Source organism: Clarias gariepinus, chromosome 11 (assembly GCF_024256425.1).
Source record: "Clarias gariepinus isolate MV-2021 ecotype Netherlands chromosome 11, CGAR_prim_01v2, whole genome shotgun sequence".
Classification (NCBI taxonomy): Eukaryota; Metazoa; Chordata; class Actinopteri; order Siluriformes; family Clariidae; genus Clarias; species Clarias gariepinus.
The window spans coordinates 11355731-11380401 of NC_071110.1; the positions used below are offsets into that span (position 1 = coordinate 11355731).

Sequence of the window (24671 nt, forward strand, 5' to 3'; positions counted from 1 at the left end):
AATGTTTGGGTCAGTTTTACTTATTTAATAAAATTGTTGTAAGTTTTTATTTTTTCTATAAATATAAGTCATAAAACTGTAATAAATGTAACATAAAACTTACCAGTATTTGTTGAAATTAGGGTTTATATACAGTAAGAAGTATGCCTTTTTCTTTCAAATTCCTCCACTGGGGGTCACCACATGCAGATCATATTTGATGTGGCACAGGATTACCCTGGATGCCCTTCCTGATGCAAATCTCCCCATCTTATCTAGCCTTTGAACTAGTACTTAAGGGTAAGTTACTTATCATGTAACTCATAACAGCTAGGGTTAACCCTAACCCTAGGTTATTTATTAAAAGTAAAAACTCAACATAGAAATAATTTCTAAATCATATAATATAATAAAATAATTTAACACAATGCCTGTATGGATAAGAAACACCAGGACTACAAATGTACATTTAAAATTTATTGTATTCCAATATAAAATACATAAACATCAAATAAACTTAAAACAAGTGTTTAACAAAATAAAACAAATATCACAGTAAAATAATAATAATAATAATAATAATAATAATAATAATAATAAAATCAATTCTTTTTTTAGGAAATGTACATGTATAAAATATAAGATCATCAATTTGTTACATGTCACAATTAGCTGTAATCCATCCTTACAGTTTGTTTTATACACTGTGACTTACAGACTTTATAAAAAAAAAAACTTATGCGTTTAACAGCTGAAAATGGAGAATAATGTAATACTCTTATGAAATGTACACTTGGCAGACACGCTTTGTTAAGTGCACTCACCTAACAGCAGAGCGAAACTGCAAAATTTGATGTGTGATCCAAAAAATATGTAAAAAAAAATCCAAAAAGTTGAAAAAAAAAAATCAACATTTTAAGTATGATCACTTTGGTTGCTGCCTGAAAATTTGGCTGCTATAAACATTTACACAAACTTGAGAACACTCTCTAGAGAGAGTCTAAGAGACTCTCTCTCTCTCTTTCAGATGTCCACTCCTGTGGAGTATGAGATGGATAGAGACTCCTTTTATAAAACCATCTCCTGATACGTTTCTTCTTCTTTTATCATCTTGTCTGAAAATTCAGAGTTCAGACTTACTTTATGTTCCATACTCAATATATATATATATATATCAAAGTGTAGCTTGTAATAATAATAATAATAATAATAATAATAATAACAACAACATTAGAACAGTGAGTAGGAAGTTAAATCTTAGCTTACTCGGACAGCACAGTTCATTCCTGTGTACCCTGAGCGACACTGACAGAAGTTTGGAAGCACACACTTTCCTCCATTTTGACACTTTTGTTTGCAGATGGCTGTATTTAATAATACAATATGACTCATCATTATGTGTTGGAAAATCCAAATACAAAAGACATGAAAGCTTAAAAATAGAATACTGTGTATTACTGTTTAATAGAGACCCAGATATCAGTTAGACTTACAAGTCTGGCACTGTAAACCTTCCCATCCAGCTTGGCAGTGACACGTGTTGGGGCCGGCACACTCGCCTCCATTTTTACACTTCTGTAAGCAAATCGCTACATACAGAACAGAAATTATGCATAATGTGTATTGTTAATATGTTGTACTGGTATTCTCACCTACACTGCAAAAACATTTACTGTAGTGTACTGTACAGGAGAGTTGCCAGTCAACTACTTGCACATACAGTAAATAACTCTAACCCATATTTACAGTAGAGTACTGAACTATCTATACAGGTAATTGCTGTTATTTTTACAGTATATTGTTTTTTCCTTGTAATATACTATAAAAACACAATTTAGTACATATCCTCATGTGGCTGACAGCATACATTTAATTAGAAGGTTAAAGATAGAGAATAAAGATCCCATACATTACAGTCCTTGATATACTGAGATTTAAACACAACATTCTGAACAGGATGCAGAGCCTTAAACACTGAGCCACTATAACTATCTCATCAAGCTTGAGCTGATTAAAGGTCAATTCAAAGTTGACACAAGGAGAATTATTTCCATTTATACCATAGACTATATAAGAGGAAATGGACAAATTCTCCATGATGTCTGCCATAGATTTTCTAAAGAGCAATTTTGAAGCTCAACTGTGTGAGGTTTGGTCTGGAGCTGACTCCTCCAAATCCCTGGTTAACGCATTGATTCCAGTTATCTAAAGTGTGCATAGTGGACAGCCAGGGTTTTGACACCTGCAATACAACTCAAATCAGCCATTTTCCTAATTATGCATAATAATTTATCGCATCAATAGATTTAACTATATTGCATGAAAATTTACTCATGTACAGTTGTCATAAATGGGAAGTCTAGCTAAAAACCATTGAAACTAAAACCATTTTCTTTGTACCATTTTTATTTCTGTTGTGGGACTAACACACTTTTGGAGCCAGATGATATAGGTCATTTGAGGAACTACACATTTTGGACTCATATCAATCCATGTTGGACTCATTTTTCAGAACCTAAGGATACCCCTTGAGTTGCACCCCTGTTAAAATTGATAGATTTCCCACTATGCATTAAACTTCTTTTATTTTACCATAAACCAATTCACTGCTCTAACTGCCTAGTTTTTTACAGTGTGATCCTGTAAAATGTTAAGCACTTTGCTCTAAAATATGTATTATGAATTTACAGCCTTTTTTTAAATTTATTTTTACAATACAGTATATTAAATATAATTACTAAAAGGCTTGACTTATATACCAGCTCACTTACGGATGTCACAGATTTTTCCCCGCCAGCCAGAAGCACAGGAACAGGTGTTTGGTCCAACACACTTCCCTTTATTCATGCACATTGGATCACATACACCTGTGCACAAACATGCAAGTGTAATACAAGGTAGTCAAAACCATTTAAACATTTGCTATTTCTTGGACAATATAAGTATGTATATTTAAAGATAGGTAGGTAGCTAAGCTTTCATATCAAAATAAAACTGTTGCATTCACATACAGTCTAGATCTTATTGTACAATAGATTAATGCAACTTTTGCGCCTTTTGTGCTTTATCCATATACCAGAATCTCTAGCACAATATCACACATAGTCAGTGGAAGAGTTTGTTAAAATTAGCAGAAATTTGAAATGCAGATGGAATTTTTACCTGACAGGTTTGGCACTTTTATTGATGTGACGGGTGAAATAACCAAGTCATAATTAATACATGCAAAAATCTCTGTCTGAGGAACTATAATATTGGAAATGTAACACTCACTGATTTGACATCTTTTGCCAGTGTAGCCTTCAGGACAGGAGCACACATTGTTCCTCATGCACTGACCACGGTTTTTACAGGGAGGGTTGCACACAGCTACAACAAAAAAAAGTACCCTGTTTTATTTTATTTTATATTGTTCTTCACACAAAATTATCTGCATATTAATTAGCTATTATGTCTTATGAGTAAGATAAGTAAATATGGCATTGTTGTGGCGTTTTCCAACCTCCCAAAAACAAGTCAGTAGAGGTTAATGAGCTATGCTAAATTATTCCTAGATGCAAACATGTGTATTCATGCTGTATGTGTCTTAATATGTTATTCCCACCATACACTTGTTCCTAGGATAAGCTTTTGTAAAGGTATCATAGGTATCAAGGCTTACAAAATATTCTATAACTGCACTGTACCTATCTGGCACTGTGATCCATAGAAGCCACTAGGACATGCACAGATGTTAGGCTTGATGCAGGTGCCACCGTTCAGACACACAGGCTTGCATTCAGCTGAAATACAAACACACGGATTACAGTTGATTATCGAACAATAAGTGTAAGCGAGTAAGTTTTGACTGACACAAACTAAGCGTAATAATAAATAAATACTAAAGTTTTTTAACAATAAAAAACAAATTCTGTCTTTTACAAGTTAAAGCTTTCTTTAAGGAACATTATTGGAAGTAGCCTCTGATGTAGCAGTCAAAACTTATTTTTTTTTTTGTAACAATAATTTCCTACTACATAAAAGAATACAGGCAAGTACCTGAGTTACAAGTTGGTCCATACCAGCCAGGCTTGCACCTACACACTTCAGGAGATACACATTCTCCACCGTTCTCACAGTGCCGGGTACACACCACTGTAGATGCACAGTCACAGATAAAATCAATATGAACTTGCAAAATGTAATATTGGAGATTTATTTGATCAAATGAACACAATTTTTTTTTAAATAAGGGTATGCAAAATTAAATTTTTATGGTTAAAAGACTGTTGTCAGAATGCACTGCTCAAGTAAATGAAAACTCTGCTCACTAATGTCGCACTGTGGCCCAACATAGCCATAGGGGCAGGTGCACAGGTTCCTGGACAAGCAACTGCCTCCATTTTGACATGGTGGGTCACATGTAGCTGGGAGGCAAAGCAAAGAAAACAATGAAATAAACAGCAACATAAATAATGAATTGCTAAATCCTTGCAAGTAAAAATATCTAATGTGCGGTTAAAATTATCTATAATTTTCAATTAAACATTTACAAAAAACTAAATATAAGATTATTTAACCAAATTCCAAAACATCCATTGTCTTGTTCTATGCTTGTTCGTAGAACAACCTCATAAATCTCCTCCAAAACCTCTCATTAATTTCATGTCAAACCAGGACTTTTTGCAGAACACCAGATGCACAGTTCTGAGAGTAAGAGTATTTCTCTATATAATCCCCTGCTCCACTTACACACTTCTCACAGTGTTTCACTAGTGCTTGGATAACATCAAGATCGAAAATTTTCTCAGTACACCAGACCCATGATCGGAGAGCCGCTACAACTGAAACGTTGGCCTCCCAGGAACTCCCAGGAGATCAGGACTACAGTATATGGGTATGTGGCAATAACTCCTGTAATGTGCAACTGGACGAACGATTAGGGACAAGTTAGCTGTCAGTTTTAGCTAACTCAGGCGCTTCACTCACAGAATGTTCATGCAGTGGGCTCCGAGCCACCTCAGCCATCATTTATGGAAGTATGGCCTTCTTTAAAATGTTTGCACCATTCATGTTTTACAGCAGCCAAGAGTCTCCTCACAGAACTGTGCTAGAAGTCTTCAGTAAATGTTAATCAGTGTTAACTCTTCATTGACCAGATGTTTCACTACACGTTCCAGGTTGACTTGAACCCTTCTGGTAAATTCACTGTAAATTTCACTGCTGAAAGTTATTGATCGTTAGTGTCAGTGATTGAGAGACAAGTCCTACCTTCCTCACAGGTTGGTCCACTGAATGCAGCAGGACACTCACAGACATTGGGCTTTACACACTTCCCTCTGTTCTTGCAGTCAGGACGACACACAGCTGTTTAAAATGAAACAGATTTTGAGATTGTGGGTTGATATGCGCATAATGTGTTTGTGTGAAACTTGCTTTAGATAGTACCTAATTTAAGAAAAAGAGCTCACCAATGTGGCAGTTATATCCAGTGTATCCTTCTTTACATGTGCATGTATTAGGTAGAGTGCACTCCATGTTCTGACCACATGGATAACGACATGTGGCTGCAAACAGAGCACATAAGTTATTTTTATTCTTCCTATGAATGCATATTTTTGTTTATTATAGAATGACATTATATTTTTTTTATCATTTTTAGTTACATTTCCAATTCTTTCCAACACTTATATCAATTACATTCCATTGCCAAGCTCTCTCTTTCTCTCTCACACTTGTTTAAAATGGCAAAAAATGCTACTCGTCCTGAGTCCTGTCCTGAAGACTTTCCTGTACAACTGAACATCCTTTATAAAGGCATCCAAAAATGATTTATTGTTATGCCTGAATTTAATGCACTTAAATGGCAATAATTATGAAAAAGAGCTAACCTTTACATGTGATCCCATCCCCAATGTATCCGTTAGGACAGCGGCCACATTCAAAATGTCCAGCGCTGGAAGGCTCGCAAGAAACACCGGGAAAACAGGAAGAATCAGTACAGGTCCTCGCATCTTCAACAACCAAGGGCTTTGAGTCCTGGTCATGAAGCTGCCCTCCAGATCCAGAAGCCGCTGCAGGACTGTTATCATGCTTAACTGAGCTTAAAGTAGTCTTTCTCTCAATGAGTGATGGTGTCTTTTTATTGAAATGCAGTCTCTCAGCTATAACAGTGGGTTCTGTAGATTTTGGAAATGAGGTGGAGGATGATGAAGTGAAAAGAACATCAGGTCTGTCCCTTTCCCTAGTGACCGCTGTTGGCCCTGTAAAATGTTCTGAATGTCATAAAGCAAAGACTGAGAAGATAAAATATTTATTCTTGAAGGACACAATCTGCTTTTTACTGGTGCCATAATCATCACAACCATGCCCTCTTCTACTGTGTCTTTACTTACTGTTTTCTGGTTTTGATGTGCAGGTTTGTCCATTGCCATGGAGACCTTGAGGACAGGGACCACAGACATATCCAGCAGATGTATACACACTCTCAAAGCACTGGACCCCTGGGTAACAGGGTCGCCCGGAGCACGGGCTCTGAGCTACAGAAAAAATATTATTATAATTTAGATGACAAGGGAAACAAACTTTTAAGACATATAAAAAAAAGTAATCATAGCATTTCAATTATAAAGTACCTGTATATCACCTTTATCAGTGTTTGAACACTCCTGAGATGACTGCAAGTCTTAATTGCTTTCCATGTTGACAAACTGCTTGTTTTGCACCGAGTAATCATTTTTGCAATTCATTTATTTATTTATTTATTTATTTATTTATGCACATGTCTTTTGGACACTATGCCCAGCAGGATGCAGCATTTTTTAAAGATTAAAGGATTTCATAGTAAATATTGATATATAGAGCAATTTCATTAAATTCCTGTTCTGTCTTAATACTTTTGGCCACCACTATAACTATAAAATCACAGTATATTTAGTGTATGTAACTTACAAATAGCTACCTCATTAGACACAAATGCTACCTTGTCAGATAGCTTCAAAGCAGATTCAAAACTCTGAAGCAAACTGTATTATAGTCTACAAGTCTTAGGATAGACGTAACTCTGCACTGTTCCAAGATTTCAGATTCAAATTAACTTTCATACCTGGGCTGAGGTTGGGCTTGAAGGGTCTGATGTTAACTCCTTGATCCTCTGTGCGGTCTCTGTGTCTTGCTTTTCCTTTCAAACCAGTACAAGCAACTTCTATGAGAGGAGGTTCATCTCCTGCTACTGTATTAATATTACTACTATAACTACAATTACTACTACTACTACTAATAATAATAATAATATGTAGAGTCATAATAATAATGGTACTGAAGTCATGCTGCTGATAAAAGTGAATATGTTTTACATGAACTGATCAAGAGTCAAAATTGCTCAAAAAGTAATATAGAAGTTCGAGGTATGAACTCACGGATGCAGGTTTTTCCGTCCCCGGTGAAGTGATCAGGACAGGGTCCACAAACAAATGACCCTAGTGTGTTTTTACAGGTTACCCCAGAGAAGCATGAAGCTGATACACACTCATCAATGTCCTCCTCACATGTCACACCTGCAGTTACACACAGCATCGAAACAGAACTAAAGCAACCTTAACAACGATTGCAAAAGTTTATCTCACTGACAAGTATGTCTTTCTATAATTATATTTATACTTTATAAAATGAAAGAGTATGAGTATGTACCAGTAAAACCTGCTGGGCAGAGACATGTGAAAGAGTTGAGTCCATCCACACAGTCACCTCTCTGACACGGGTTCGATTTGCAGTCATTCACATTAACTTGACATCTCTCTCCCTCCAGACCAGCTGGGCAGACACAAAGATACTCGCCACTGCCAGGAGGGAAGTTCATGTTGGTCACGCACGAGGCTCCATTGTCGCAGTCACAGGGGCGCACTGAGACCTGGGAAACATGTATGTATTCCTGAAATAACTCACAACAGCAGTCACAGTCTCAACAGCAATCCGTTTTGATGTGAAGTGTAAGGCTAAGGCTGATTTTTTTACTATTTTCATACACAATAAGTTACATTATAGCCAATATTTGCACTAATTATCTATCTATCTATCTATCTATCTATCTATCTATCTATCTATCTATCTATCTATTACAAAGAATATGCAAACACTGTATTCTTTTAATACTTTTATTCTTTAGAACGTCCTGCGGAAACCTGAACTGGGTATGGATATCAAGTATAATACTTTTGTGTTCACATTTTAGAAACTTGCCACCCTCTTGTGGTCATAGTATGCACTTTTTATGCATAACCTACAGATAAGTTAACAAAACTGTGCAAAACCCTTGAGCCACCTCTTCATTACACACTTATAGTCAATATCGCTTTATCCTGCATACAGCGTCACAGGGGGCCTGGAGCCTTTCCCTGGAGACTTAGCGCATGAGGCTGGGTACCAATTCATTGCAGGACACACATGTACATACACACAACCAGGTCCATTCTCACACTACAGGCAATTTGAGAACACCAATCAGACTAATCTGCATGTCTTTGGACTGTGGGAGGAAACCTAACAAGCATGAGGAGAACATGCAAACACAGACCCCAAGGCGGGTATCGAACCCGGGACCACCTTATTTCTTTATGTTAAATAAAATTTCATTAAATAAATGTTGATCATATATTTTTTAAATTGGAGCAAATGTTTAACTCTGACAGGCTGCAAATGCCTGAAGATACAATTTAAAAATTGGTGGTTTGTGTAACAACCTCAGCAGCAACCTCATCCCCCTCTCGTCTTTTCCAACCACTCAGTATGCAGGAACCCTAGTATTTTAATCACCAGCCTGATCATCTGTCATTGTTTGTACCTGTTTCTCACTGGTTCATGCCTCAAATTAGATGTTCGTATGCCTAAATAATTCATAGGTCACTGTGTGGCTTAACAAAGAAAATACTTTCCCCTAAAGCTGGTCAGGTTCCTGGACTGCACTGAAAATGAGAGAAAAAAAAACTTGCTAAAATCCTTGAAGAACTATTTGTCAATACTGCATTACAACATACAAGAAAGTCTAACTCTTTGGAAGCAAAATATTAAGGACTGAGGATGGCTCAAGACTTTTGCACAGTACTTAATGTAGAAATATTTAAGTGTAACTAGAAAACATTAGTGTTTTTATGGAACAAATGCTCTCTGTAACGCCTTCTGTAAACTCAATGAATGCTTAAACCAAGTGTGGGTTTGATAGTATAAACAAACAACACCTCACTTTTACAGTGGCCTGTGTCTCTGCATTACAGTCATCTATCACAGCCAGCTCAAATGCCGCAGGGGAGGGTGAAAGGGCTTTCCAGATGAGCAGGCCAGCAGGAGAAAGAACAGCATCTTTGGGCCCAGACAGCAGAGTGAACTGAACCGCAGAACCTTCTGGGTCAGTGGATACAAACTGGTACACAAAGTTTTCCCCATAAAATGTCTGCAGGAGACTTTGTTCTAAATGAAATATTGGAGGCTGATTTTCTGGAACACAATGTGACAATCCAAAAAAAAAACTTACATACATGCCCAGGTTTTAATGTGGATTACATTACTTAAAAAAAAAGCACATATGCACATTCACCTAACAAAATTCCTACACATTTTATATACAGTAAAACCTCGGATTGCGAGTAACGCGGTTTGCGAGTGTTCCGCAAGACGAGCAAAGATCTTTAATTAATTTGATTTCTTGTTTATTTTTCCGATAAAACAGTGTTTCCGTTGTGTGCGTGCGAGTGTGTGAAAAGAGTGGAGGAAGGGTAATTGTGTAAGACGAAAAGGGGGAGAAGGGAAGCTTACTTTAAATTCACACACTCACACAGCGCCTGCGCACACAAACGGAAACACTTATCTGTTGGGATTTATTTTTACTTTTTTTAAAGGTAAAGTGCAGGTTAATTTGCTTTATTTTTACTTTACATTTTTTTGTTAATTATTTTTTATGTATTTATTTTTTGGGGGGCTGTGGAACAAATAGTTTGAGTTTCCATTATTTCTTATGGGAAAATTAAATTTGCTTTACAAGTGTTTTAAAATACGAGCCCACTTCCGGAATGAATTATGCAGATAATCCAAGGTTCAACTGTATTTATACTTATTTACAGAAAAAAACAAGAAGATTTTATTACATGGATACAATGACAGGAATGAATAGTTTTTAAACACAAACATCAGCATCAAATGCCTCTTCATAAATATGATCAGGTACAGTCTTACTTTCACTAATGGACCAGGTGTATTTGGAGAGGTCAGGTCGACAGATGAGACAGGGGCTGCTGGGACTGTGCTCACTTTCTCCATAACACTGACCATCAATGCTACAGCTGCTGTTCTGAGAAGGTGTAAATAAACATGTCCAAATGTATATCAGTAAGAACAAATAAAATAATGATTTTCTTTTAAAAAAAAAATATATTTTTATAAACTTTTTTATAATCATTTTATAAAATCATTTAATTAACTTGTTTAATTTTCTTTAGATTTTATTTACTTGTGTTCTTATTATGTAATTATTTTTGCATTTCTTCAAAAACTACTTTACGGTTTATTCTGCTTTCTCACGTTGTTTCTTAATTACTTATATTTCATTATGTACAGTCCATATTATCTCCCAACTTAAAGGTTAGAGTTCTCTCTCTATTTATTGTGTTCTATGTTCTTGTGACGCACTTGGAAATGCCCAGTGTATAACGACGCGGGCCGCGCGAGGGGCAGAACTGCGCATAAATTGCTCAGAACGCAGGCTGCTACCACGCGGAGGTCTGCACAGGCAATGGCGCGGCCATTTATACAAACGGTTGCCAGGCAACGCTGTAATCACTGTGAACTCGCCGCACCTGGCTGCGTGTCTATAATAAGAGTCCTGATACCGCGGCACTTCATGTAATCATTTAGGAAGCACCGTTAAGGTATCAGGGCCAAAGACAAAGTAAGAAGAAAAAGAGAGAGAGAAACTGACGTCATTAATGATGTTTGAAGCCTCGCTGCGATCGGCTGTTCAGGAAGTGGTTCGTATCTTGCCGCCATGTATTGACGGATATAAAGCCCAAGCTCTGTTTTTTTTTTTTTTTTAAAGGTGCTTTAAATATTATTGATAATGTATATTTTTGTAAGTATTAAGTCTTTTGCTGTGTAGTTTTGTGTTCACGGTCTTGTTTTGTAAATATCTGTGCAAACAAAATAAAAAAATATCGCCCCCCACCCCACAACAACCATTTGTACAAGCACATGTACTGCCATTCTCTTCTTTCCTCTTCTCAGTAACACTGCCTCAGTTTGAAAAGAGTTAATCTCATCCTACCAGACTCACATCCACTAAGCTATGATGTCTTATTATGATTATTATTATGATTATTATTTCATCATCTTGTTAACATTGTTCCAGTTGGAAAACATCACTGTCCCTCCCTCCTATATGACAGAAATTATGAAATATTAATGTAATAGAGGAGGGTCACTTTAGTATGTGTGCTACTGCCATGGAATATTACTTACAAACAAGCACAAGCACGTTAATAGGAGGAGAAAACAACAGATGGTTTAAATGGGCTATTCTTGTGCTCACAAGAGAAAAATGTATACTGTATTTCCTGTGTATCATGTATGCTTATGTATACTGTATTTCCCATGCCCAACCTAGGGCAAGACAGCTTTGAGAGGATCACAGTACTGGTAAAATAACTAAGAATACATCTGCTCTTCAAGGCTTCAAGGTTTTATGAAGCTTTATCCCACCATCACTAGTTTTCAGTTTTCTTTTAGTTTCCTTTTATGTTCCTTAATTAATAACCCCATGCCATCTCTAAATGGTAAGGTCTTCCTGTACATATCATAAGGACTCTCATAAACTCCTGTTTCATTCACGCCCTTTAAAGCCTTGCGTCAGGGCTCTTATAAACATCCTAACATCTGTAACGATATAGAGACAAAAGTAATATTATTTAAATGTTTTAGGCTATGTTGGAATCTGTATTATTAGCAAATACTTATAAAGAGAAGGAAAATAATCTATTGTACACAGTATAGGAAATAATAATGTATTATTATGTGACTCGTGTGCAAAGAGAGGGGCCAATCTGCTAAATTGTTTCCAAACACACACAATGGTTCAAAGGAATGGCTTTTAAGATTGAAGGTAACTCATGTGCAGTGAAGTAATGTTCTATGTTTAAGAATGATTGCAAGCAGCCCATTACCCAGTAAACCTGTGTTGCCAAGCCTGTTTGCATGTTCAAACATACCAAGCTGCAATAATTTACATGGAATAAACATTTGCATGTGTTAAAGTAACGCAGATGTAGATGCAATAATCTTTTAAGAATGCTTCTGCATAATGACTTGGCCGCACAGTCAAAATATTTTATTTTCTTAACTTTTACTAGCTGTAACTGTATAAAAGAATGAATGTCTTTAAGACATCTCCCTGCAGATTGTTACAAAGGTATATGACTAATACACTAATGGCAGCTTTAAAGATTTTACTATGTGGAGATGTTTACGCACCTTTAAAGTGCACCGAACCCCATTGCTCAGTGTACACTCTTGACATGTGCCATCAAACAGTGTGAATATCTTGGCATTGCTAAAGCTGTAGCCATCATTGGAAACCTGCACAAAGCAAAAAGAAGATGAAGTTAACTTAAAATAAGCTATTTTCCCCCCTCTCATTATTCAACATTAGTGTGTGTATAACCGTGACAGCTACAAAAATTGTGGAGCCTGTCTCTTTTCACATATGTGTAATAGCATTTCGTGCATGGAGTGTATGCTTTAATGAGTATGCAATTTGGGGCATATTCACTTAATAGGCAAACAAAAACCACCATGGTGTTTATATTCATGAATTGTGCATGTGCAAAATGAGATAAAGTTCATGTATTCATTATACGGTTATACTGTTCTTGATAAATAAGCCTATCGTATTTTATCTGATGTGGTGTCAAAACGTTTTATGTATTAAAATACTGTAATTCTACATTATTCCAGCTAAAAAGTGGGCTTTATATTAGACTCGCCACTCTTTCGCACCTCTGATGCCAACAGCATATCTAACATAGACTTTCAACTTTTTAAAGTGTAAAGTGTACAGTGTATATATATATATATATATATATATATATATATATATACACTGTATATGTATATATAAAAACAGGTACCTTAATTTGCCAGCGAGTGACAGGTGGGTGGTGGACATCGGCAAGTACATCTCCACCAGGGAGCTGGCACTTTAAAGCAGATGAGCTAAGAAACAGTGCAGTAACCACTAGAGGATCACCCAGTGATTCACCATCTCCTATCTATACAAAAAAGGAGACATTTACATCCAACTAGTATATACAAAGCATAAATAAAAAAAAGTCAAGAAAGACATTACCTTCTCCTTCATCACTTCACATTTTAGTTCAAATGTGTTCCTAAAGCCTTTCCCAAAGACTCTGACAGTGGAACAGGAGCTGTGTTTTACATCACAGAGTCCTCCACCCTCCAATTCTGTGATCTCTGGGGTCTGATCTGGAAAAAAACTAGAGTGCTTTATTACTTTAATTTAGTGCCACTTTGGCACTGATTATAATTTTTTATTCATTAATAAATTACTTGTTTGAATGATTGTTAAACTTTTATTTAAATTCAATAATAAATGTGGTTTAAATGTACTATAATAATTATATATGGTATAATATGTAAATTATATAGCAGATTGTATGTACTGTGGGAAGTCTTTTTTTTCATACTTCCTGGCCCATTCTTCCAACAAGAGAAAAGAATAGATTCTACTGTTAAAAACATTTACAGACATTTTTTGTTGCAAATGTAGCCGTTCCGGACTCACCAGAGACCTGGCTGCAGTCATATGAGCCAAACCCAGGAAAACACATACAGCCACGCTCCGTGCATTGTCCGTTGCCATTGCATAGGTTCGGGCACTTAAGGAAGGCAAGGACATCCCGGAGCTCCTCCCTTCTTCCTTTTTCTTGCACCACTCTTCTCTCACACTCATTCTCCAGAAGGGGCAAGGTGGCTCCAAGCCAGGCTCTTTCATCCTTCAGCTGCTGGTCTATCACACACATCTGCAGTGCCTTCTCCATAACCTCATCCAACAGGCCAACACAGCCAAGCGCCACAGTGGAATTACGCACGGCATCACCACACAGCCTCTGGGCATCTGCCTCGGTCAGACCAGACTCAGTAGGCCATGTTGGTGCTGGTAGTTCGGGATGTGTAGATAAAACCTGGTCTTCAGGGAAAAAATACTTCAAGCTCTCTGAGTGTGACTGGCTTACACTCTGATCGGCAATGGCTGATGAAGCTTGTTTGTGGTTCTGGGACCTCCCCCGACTCTGAGAGCCAGTAGCCTGTCTGTGTGCCTTGGGATGGTTTCTAGCACTGCCTGTGAGAGGCTTGATGGTTCTGATATATTCTGCTGTGATATCCCGGAAAGGGATTATAGAAGGAGAGTGAAAATGGGCCAAATGAGAGCAGGGAAAAGAGCTAGAGGGAAGATTAGGTGTAAGGTTTGATTGGCGTGGCTTCTTCTCACAATGGCAGAAGGGACGAATGCTCATTTGCTTCTCGTCGGGTGGGATTTTGTCAAAAAAGCTGCTGCTTGGTTCTAGCCTGCGGACCAAAAAAATTGGACATCATTCCTTTAAAATTCACTTTTCATTGATTTTAAGTAAATGCCAAGAAATTTAAACATATCAACCGAAAATCATATAAGCAACTGGTTTTATGGGAAAAGCCTTTTAACATTTGCAAATGATTTTTAACATAATTATTATCTAACACAATTAATTATCTGCAATTGTAGGTGATATTTGTTTATTGTATAACAGTGCAAAATTTTAAAATGGTCCAAAACCTTTTTTTCACCAGATTAATACAATATGAATTAAAGGTCTTACCTCCATGCATTAATAAAAGAATTACTATCTTTTAAACTTTCGCCTCCTGCTCCGTGGTAATCATTGAGTGGTTGTCCATCAAAAGTTCCACAAAGACCCTCAGTGTGGCTCCGGTCAGACCCGGGGGCCATCACAGTCAGACTCATGCCCCAGTCAGCTACATCTGCCCGAACAAATGCACCTGAAGAGAATGTCAGCTACAACAGAGGGAGAGTTTATTAAATATATATCTATACATATGTTCATATATCTATACAAGTGTGCACTTTTTGCTGAAAAGACCATGCAAATAATTAAAAATTAAAGTAAGATCAGAAGACTCTATCAACAAAAAAATTGTAACCCACAATTATAAGGTTAATAAGAATTACCATTAATATACTATTTAATTATTTAGTTCGGGTAACAGTGCCTTACAGTCAGTTTCCGACCCTGATAAGACTCAGTGATGCGAATTCCGCTCTTTGCCAGATCTCCATTCTTCACTATGAGGCGTGGCTTTGTTTCTCCAGCCAATCCATTACACATGTCAAAAGAGATGACCATGGCTTCATCTCTGACTGCGAAGCCACACACACAGGACGTTGGGTGGGCTGTTATACTAGCACACTCCCACTGGCGCACATGCACTTCGAACAGCTGAACTGTGCTCTTGTACAGGACGAATGTGCCTACATGGAAGTTATCATATGTCCTAGGAACAGGGAACAGATAAGCGCTTATTGGTCCCAGTACCATTTTAGATTCAATGCATGTGCACTGTGCTTGTACAGTAACTCACTCTCACATGTTATTTTACCTTTGTAATATGTTTGAAATGTTTTACTGTACCTGCCATCAAATGTTATGATGTGAGGGTCTGTAAAAATGTAGCAATAAGCAGGTAGGACATCCTTTACCATGATCTAAAAAAAACAAACAAAAAGCATATAATTTCACAAAACCTATACAGACTCTACAGTATGTCAGATATAATGTTATATCATTACAGACTTCAGCAATATCTTTTTGAAATACCTGCGCACTTTCTGGTGTATATCCATTCCAGAGGAAATCAGTGCTGACTATAGGTTTGATGGAGATTTCAGTGCTTCTATCTCCGTCCTTGCTGAGATCAGTCACTGCGCTGTAGTGAAGCAGTGCTTGGCTGCACACTCCGTTTTGGCATGGAGCATGTGACAGCTTCACCTCACAAGAAGACAGAGCCAGATCAGGACCCAGCACCTCCTCATCTGAACAGACAACAGCTTAGGCTAGACACGCACTTCAAAATGAAACACTTAAACCTAGGATTGCGAGTATAATTTGTTCCAGAAACATGCTTTTTATCCAAAAAACTTTTGATGATTTCGCGAAAATATGACATTGCATCATTAAACAGATTCATCTCCTGCACTGCTACAACATTTTTAACGTTTTCCTTCACGAGGCCGTTGTTGCAGTATGCAGTCAAAGAACAGTCACTACCACTTGGACATGTAATAACCAAAAATGCTTAACGCGCACACACATGGTCACAATGCTATAGTATTAAGTATACATACGCATACAGTAGATGTTGACTATACAAGTGAGCCTGCGCATAATGCGCGCGAGAGAGAATAACCATGGGCTCAGTTCTGATCATGTGATGCTCGGCGGACAAAGGGTATACAGGTACGTTCTACTCATTTTTCAATTGCTCGCTTGTTTATCAAGTTAAAATTTTTGCAAAACTCTCGCAGACTAAGTTACTCGCAATCCAAGGTTTTACTGTACAAAGCAGAAGCTTGTGATTAGCTTTGTTTTTGTCAAAATAATCATTGTTTTAAAATGTAATTTCTTAGCAGTTATTTCACTGTTTTAAACCACTGGTAACCACTGTTTTTTTTTTCAATTACAAATTAGATTTACTTAGATTACACATGCTGTGTTGGGTCATTTGCAAAGTGTATTTGAATATACAGTATACTGTTTATATTGGCTTGTATCAATATTATGAAATCCAAAATGAGCCAATATTTGTTATGACATTTCAAAATGTCTCACTTTCAACATTTGATATGTTATCTATATTCTATTCTGAATTAAATATTAAAATTCGAAACTTTCACTATTGCATTCTGTTTTTATTCACAACTTGTTCAGTGTCCCAACTTGGAATCGGGTTTGTGAATTTTTTTGGAATTAGGTTTGTAATTTAAATACCATAAATGAATGATTATCAAAAATATATTTTCCACTCAATGGATTTAGCAACATGTAGTTATGTATGGCGGTGTTAAAAATGATATGTTCTGTACCTTGGCTACTGGTGCTGAGCTGCAATGAAAGCATGCATGTTTCTGAAAGACAGGGTACAGGAACAGTGCTCTCTATGACCAACTCATGCTCCTTTCCATCCTCCAAGATAGAAGCAAGTTTGGGCTGCAGCTACAATCCAACCAAAGCAAATTAGCCATAATGTTAAATGTCTTAACGATTAGTCTAACCACATTGAAATCAAGAATAAAAAGGATATCTGTAAACATACTCGGATCCCTGCAAAGAATTCCACACTCTCCACTGCAAGACTTTGTTTGTCTGGAGCATCTAGAAAGAAACTGGAGCAGCTGCAATAGATCTGTACAAAAGAACAGAAAATCCACATCCATATAAACAACATGGTAAATATGATAAATAATTTTATTCATTTAAAAGACAGTGTACTATAAGGTATGAACCAGGTGCTGCAGTTTATCGTGCACTGTGATGTAATGATGTACTGTATGTAACCTGGATACCTTTCCATAAAATTGCTTACCCTGTCTCCAAGTCGAAGGTTGATACCATCCAACTCAATAAAGGCTGAAGTCTGTAAAGTTGTCTCCTGTCTGAGTTCCTCTTTGTTTCCATTTGGGGCAAGCCGCCACCAGGTCACCACAAATCCTAAAGAGCTGTTTCCACTCTGGCCATCAAAAATACACTTCAAGAACACGCTGGGTCCTGACAGCTCAGCCACAATCTCTGGTACTGATGGAGACGGAGCTTGCTTATCTGTCAAGAAAAAAAGGGAATTTAATCAATTGAATTATGAAGTCTGCAAGTAAAATATAAGCTTAATGCACTTATGTTATCTACACATCTGGGAAATCCAGTCAGATATTAATTGAATTCTGGAAAACATACAACAAAGACAATTTTTTACCATTTCTTTTTTAAAACCTTTAAATATTTATTTTTTAAGAAATTAGAAATATGTTTCACTAAAACATCTGTAATAGGTGAAATGACACAGAACACCTACCTAAACTCTACATGGGCTTTATTAATGTGAGTCTGATAATCATAATTAAAGTCCCTGGCTTGAGTTTAATCACAGGAGAGCATTATTAGACAGTTATGAAGTGTTATTAATGAAGCACAACAGAAAATAAAAAATGCTCATACTTTAAGATATAAATTCATACATTTAAGATATAAATATCAATGATAAGACAACTAAACAAAGAAATAACTAAATACAAATAAATAAACTTAAACAGGTAAACACAATGGGGCAAACGCTATTATGGGACAAGGGCAAAGACAGGAATAGTACAGAACAAAAAAACAAACCCATGATGCATGGGAACTACATTGGAGGTCTGTAGTCTATCCCAAGAGACTCAAGGAATCAAACTCTCTGCCCTGGAGTTGCAAGGCCACAGTGCTAACCACCATGCCACCATGCTGCACGAGCCATAATAACAGTATGGAAATGTTTTATTTATTAAAAAAAAAAATTAGGCTATGTTCTTGCAATGCTGCTGTTGGGTAATGAATGTGGTGGTGTGTCAAGATGTCCAAAACCTTTTTTCCTAAATAGAATTTCCTCACACAGTAATGTCCCATTTCTGCTGTTGCAAAATAGACATATGCATATTCAATTTGTAATCCGATACTGTGTGTCAAAATATCAGTAAAACTGATAAAAATATGATTAGGAAATATTTTCTATTGTATTTGTCTCCTTTTATGGTTAAGTTTCTATAAAAAACTCAAAATCATTATGGAGTAATGCTTGTAATGAAAGTGAGAGACTCCCAGCACCCCACTGATACCAGCTGAGTTTTTACTCAATTCCACTAGATGCCATGGCAACACTGAAGGCTAACGCACAACATGTAAACACATATGTTAAGCTCATTAAGTGGACTTTCTGGAGATTTGGCATCTCTGACCTTAATCATTTTGGCTTGCATGGAAAAGACCCTGTAGAGACCCAAACAAACTGCTTCTAAATATAAAAATGCAGACAAGAAATCATTCCATAAAATTAATTTATATTTATATTGCTACAAAAACATGCTAGAAATTCAGAACTGAATTAAGGGACACATAAGTCATTGGGTTTGGTATAATGTAAAAAAAAAATATTTAATGGCATCATCAGCAACATTATTGCACAATAAATTATGATCTGCATGCATTGGGGTTACCGTTGCAACTTCCATCTTTGTTCCTGTGCTCTGGTTCACAGGTTGGTTCAGGGGAATCAGACATTTCTGTACAAACAAAATTCAGGGACCTACATATGAAAAGTACTAGTAACATCGAATAATGTTCATTTACACTTTTCAATTTACACTGCCCTTGTATATTTATGAGGCTGAATGACTTACCCTCAGCACAGTAGGCCATACAACCCTGTGTAGGCTGCAGGTGATACACATAAAACTGCCCACAGTTACGCACGGTAACAGGCATTCGAAACAGACAGCATTCCTTATTTGGCCCACTGAACAACTGCCAGGTAGCACACGCTGTTAACTTCTTAACCTCCAGGGGGTGTGGGAGAGTCTCCCCGTCAGCTAGAGAGAGCCACACTGGAGCCTGGGTACCGCATTGATTCACCTAGGCAAATCACAGAAAGTAACAGCTTCTCAATATTTACGGTATGGCCTTTCTACAGTACAGTATATACTTACTTCCTCTCACATTACATGACACATCACTGGACATCATGCTCCTCAAACATATATTTTTAAGTTGGCTTAAATTGTGATTAAGAGTCCATTGATTTTTCATATCTCTTATCGTCTGAAGCCTATTCCAGGGAACCCCTGGCACAAAGTGGGTCATGAGAATGTGTGTACATAATTATTGTTTTTCGTAGTAGTAGTGCTGGTGGTACTGTATATGAACTTCCTCTAATGAAATAGCAAGGAAGGGAATCACCAGCGACCAACCAATACAATATTATCCCAATATCTATGTGCAGTTTGATTAATATTGCAAATAAATATCCTGATTTAGTATTTTTTTAAGGTTTTGTTACAATTCTAAACAAACTACGCAAATGATTTGCTTGTACAGTACCACACAGGATGCTGTTTATAGAGGAACTACAACACATTACCACCTCCAATGCAAATACATACTGTATGTAAAAAAAAAACATCAATAAAAGTCATTCTTGAAGTTGATAATTGTATTTCCATACAAAAGAATCATGATACATATAATGTGCTTTTTGATTACATGGGGAATATTAGAACACAGTATATATATATATATATGGAAAGACTGCACTATATAACTGAAAGCCATTGATACAGTATATTACGGATGAAAAAATTAGAATCCTTGCTGAGATTGTGTGTGTGTGTGTGTGTGTGTGTGTGTGTGTGCATTTTTCCCCTTTCTTTCTTTTATTGTTTCCTTGAAAATGGAAACCAAACCTAAATAACTACAGCAGACTTTTAAACCAGCTGAACTCTTTTGGTTTACAGTGCATCAATGTTACACTATTTGCGCCTGAGATTGATTTCTAACTTTGAAAAAAATTAAACATATTTACTGTACCTCAACACACTGGGTGGGCATTTGAGCTGGTTTATCGAAGATCTGGAACTTATACCAGCCAGGTGTCAGTGAGTGGTCACAGATGAGCTTTTCCTGCAGGCCTGACTGGGGACCCTGCTGGGAGCTGAAGCTTGTGCTCCGGTATGGGTTCTGCAAAACTGTGTGACCCCCTGGACTGCACTCAGGAGGTTCCACTAAAGACACACACACACACACACACACACACACACACTGTTTGTACTGTACATTTGATTAAAGCGTATTTGTTATAAACTATACAGTAAAGCAGATCTAAACACCATTAACCATGCAGATGTCCCTAAAAATGTAGCTCCAATCCCAACATCTCCACCCTCACACTGTATGGTAGGATCAAAGCCTCTCCCGTCCTAGAGATCTCTAGACCTACTGTATTGCACTATGGTGAGAGGTAATGGGGATGAAAGCCCAATGTGAGAGAGAATAGATGGCTCAAGCCAACAAGTTGGGCCTGAAATGTAAAATACTAACGAACAAAGATAACATACTGAAAAATGACCTCCTGTATCCTATTCAGCAACAATGTAAGATCATCTAAACAATGAAAGGGAAGGTGAAAAAATGGGAAAGATGTTCTTAAAGATTTGAAGACTCCTGTAGCAATGTAGAAACCTTTTCAAACATCAGTAAAGTCTAGTTTTCCCAAATTTAGAATATTCTATGCCCAGTTTCAAAAACATTCTACTTTCAGTTCCTTCATAAAAGACAGTGCTGGATCTCAGCCAAAAGGAGGACAAAAGTGACATTGATTACAAAAATGAATCTTAAGCATCTGTCAGTCACCAGATAAATCAAGAGTCACCAGATTTTCATTTAGTTCGTAACTCATTTGTTTTACGAAACTTGTGCATGTGTTAGTTAAAGTCAAGGTTAAAGTTGTTTTTGCATTTCATTGTTCCACTGCAAAGGTGGATTAATTTACTGCTGCATCATTTTGCAATGACTCGCCCAGGAGTTGGCTTACCTACTAGAGGAGGTTGTCCCTGGTCACTAGTGGGTGAGATGAGCAACCTGCCCGATAGTTATTGTGGATGGCCCTCACATGTCCCAGGCCATATTCAAGAAAAACTTCCCACTGATTGAGTACTCAGTGTTAAGGTAATTTTGTGAGGGGAAGACTAAGCAGTTATTGGAAAATATGGTTGCCTGTAGCACTTTCTTTGAGAAGAGTTTTCCATGATTTGTTGTCTATAGTTTTACCAAGTGCTCCATCTATTGTGCCTCTGCAAGACAAAATCTTAAGTTAAAATTATAAATATTATAAATATAAACCCCCAGATCAGGAGTAGGCCAAATCAGAAATTCTGCAAATATATAGATTTACTGGGTGATTGAGGAATTTCCAATTTAAGATTTTGTGCTGCATTCTAATCCAATAAGCCCATCTTTTCTGCCTCTCCTGTTGCACACATTAAAAATTGTCTGTTGAATCTTAACAGATACAACAATAATCAGCAAATTCAATTTATTTAGTAATGTTTCAAAATATAAATGCAGATTATTTCTTAGTGAATATGTGCATTAATATCTAAAATGCACTGTAATAACTGTAAAACTACAGTGTGTATTGCTTCACTAAGCCTGCTAATGTGTTTTCAGAGATTGAACATGATCAAATATAGGGTAGGACTGTAACATTTTTTGTATTGTATGAATAGGCCTAGCATATCTAGTAGCATGTCATGTATTACTTAAAGGTTAAGTTCCATATGCATATCTATATATAAACTGTGCTCTACAGAAAACAGATTTGGAGATGACTCAAATGTTGAGTTGAGATGACATAAATTAACAGAAAATTAATGACCGAAAATTTTTCTTTCCCTAACATTACCTATAACTTAGCTCATTCGAAATGAATTTAATTCTTTTTTTTTTTTTTTTTTTTTTTATAAAAGTAAGAACCCTTTATGGTTCACCATACCATATCAAAAACCGTAGCATATTCCCTGAAAATAATGTCTTTCCTGTAATAGAGCTACACATGTTAGGTTTGGTCAGAGTATAGAGAAAATTGGTTACAGATTTCTGTCTAGCATTAGTGCTGTGGGAGACAAGCTGTTATGAAAATAGCTGCTGCTGATGAAAATATGCTTCAGCTAGAGACTGGAACACTGGAAGCTTATTAGTGTAAGCTCTGTCTGCACAATTCTATGTGGATCTATAGTGTCCCCACAATAAAATCTCCAGTGTTTGACGCTTTTGGACTGACACGCTCACGCTCATTTACACACTACAGGCAATTTGGGAATGCCAGTTAACCTAACCTGCATCTCTTTGGACTGTGTGAGGAAACCAGAGTACTGAGAGGGAACCCTCCAAGTATGGGGAGAACATGCAAACTCCACAATACACAGACCAGAGATGGGAATCAAACACGGTCACTGGAGGTGCAAGGCAAAAGTGCTAAACACTAAACCACCGCGCCGTAGGGTGTTCATGTAACACTGAGAAATTTCTTGCTGTGAAGAAAATGACTAACTGGAAGTTGCAGCCAAACATAAGCATTCCAGACTTTTTAGTTTTTTTTTTTTTGTTTTTTTTTTACTGAATTTAAGACATGGTTATAACCCATTTTTAAATTCATGTTGTATATACTGTATCTTCTAAATTCTTTTTAATCGACTGCTTACAGTACTGTTACTTTAAGGTTGCTTCCCACTGTATGACTTTGCTCACTATAATGCAGTTCACAAATCACAAATCAGAAGTGAGTTTGTAGGTCTTGAGGTAAAGTCCGTGGTCTTAAATAATACGACGTGCTCACTGACCAAAGACTGATGACAAACAAGTTCTAGAAGCACAAGCCCAAAATAATGACTGAGAAAGAGATTAAATTGTGGTTTGAGAGCTTTTTAACTTTACGTGCACAGATGATGAATGTTCGTGTATTGCACATATTTTCGTTTTATCTCGTTGTTTCTGTACTCGGTTAGCTACAGTGTTTGCACTTACCAGTCTGCGTGCTGTCAGCGGTGTAAAGTACAGCAGCCAGGCAGATACAGATACACCCCAGCCAAATGTCTGCACTCATTGCTCTTCTTATCAGTTTAGTGGAATGTCTGTTTTTTTTTTTTGCGATGCCTCGTCACTCAGAAGCGGTCTCCAATAAGCTTAAAAAACAAGTCGAGTTTGTCCTCACTGGTTATTCCTACATCCGAACAAAAATCCTCCTTATTTCTGTGCACTTCGGCCAAGCGTCTCTGGGTATCGGCGCGAGCGCAGCTCTTCATCTTCTGGTCCCGCGCGCGCGCTCGCGCCCCCTCACATCCCTGAGACTTTCAGCTCGTTAAACTTTCCGAGTAACCCGCAGTCCCGATATTGTTTGTTTGCCTGTCTGTTTTTTTTTTTTTTTGTATTTGAGAATAAGTTTCAGTATTCACGTCACTTAAGCGGTAACAGTTCCGTAGTGACAGTAACAGTTCAGTAGTGACGTCACTTAAGCGGTAACAGTTTCAAAATGATACATCAGTATGATTTTTCAGTCAAAAAGAAAAATTACTCCAAATTTTTACTGGGGTTCATTTATAACAAATGTAAATTGGAGAAAGGCCTGGCTGTTACCAAATAAGTTTTGTATTTCTAACAAAGTTAAGGAGATTCACTTCATAAAATTTATCCAGTTAATTCGACCATTTCAAGATATTCTGATGTTGATGAGTCTTGCTCTTTTTGTGAAATTGTGGAGGAAACTGCTGCTCAACTGTTTTTTGATTGTGGTATTACTAAAAAATTATGGAGTGACTTAAGTGCTTATGTTTCTATCCTTACAAATGTGACCCATACCTTTGACCTCAAGGATATTATATTTTATTATGAAAACCCAAAGCTACCATCTGCCGAATTTGTTGTTAATTTTATCATATTGAATGCTAAGTTTTTTATTCATAAACAAAAATGGCGTAAATCTCCTGTATCTTTCACCCTCTTCCTTGCTAAATTTAACCATCTTGTTTC

At 36.9% G+C, this 24671-nt stretch overlaps 1 protein-coding gene across 1 annotated transcript; it reads right to left on the bottom strand.

Moving 5' to 3' along the window:
- Nucleotides 1–547: 547 nt before the first annotated feature.
- On the bottom strand, nt 548–24012 carry vwde (von Willebrand factor D and EGF domains). Its single transcript, XM_053506683.1, has 32 exons — nt 23670–24012; nt 20676–20869; nt 19493–19724; nt 19310–19375; nt 17653–17885; nt 17383–17472; nt 17153–17282; nt 15888–16102; nt 15702–15775; nt 15288–15564; nt 14871–15067; nt 13799–14583; nt 13343–13479; nt 13125–13265; nt 12469–12573; nt 10183–10297; nt 9197–9447; nt 7648–7867; nt 7377–7514; nt 7064–7138; nt 6354–6497; nt 5850–6221; nt 5430–5525; nt 5230–5325; nt 4290–4385; nt 4018–4113; nt 3666–3761; nt 3253–3348; nt 2751–2846; nt 1473–1568; nt 1246–1343; nt 548–1094 (listed from the first exon to the last, which is right to left on the bottom strand). The coding sequence occupies exons 1-32, from the start codon at nt 23746–23748 to the stop codon at nt 1086–1088; spliced, it is 5145 nt and encodes a 1714-aa protein (XP_053362658.1). The 5' UTR covers nt 23749–24012; the 3' UTR covers nt 548–1085.
- Between the last annotated feature and the right edge of the window lie 659 nt (nt 24013–24671).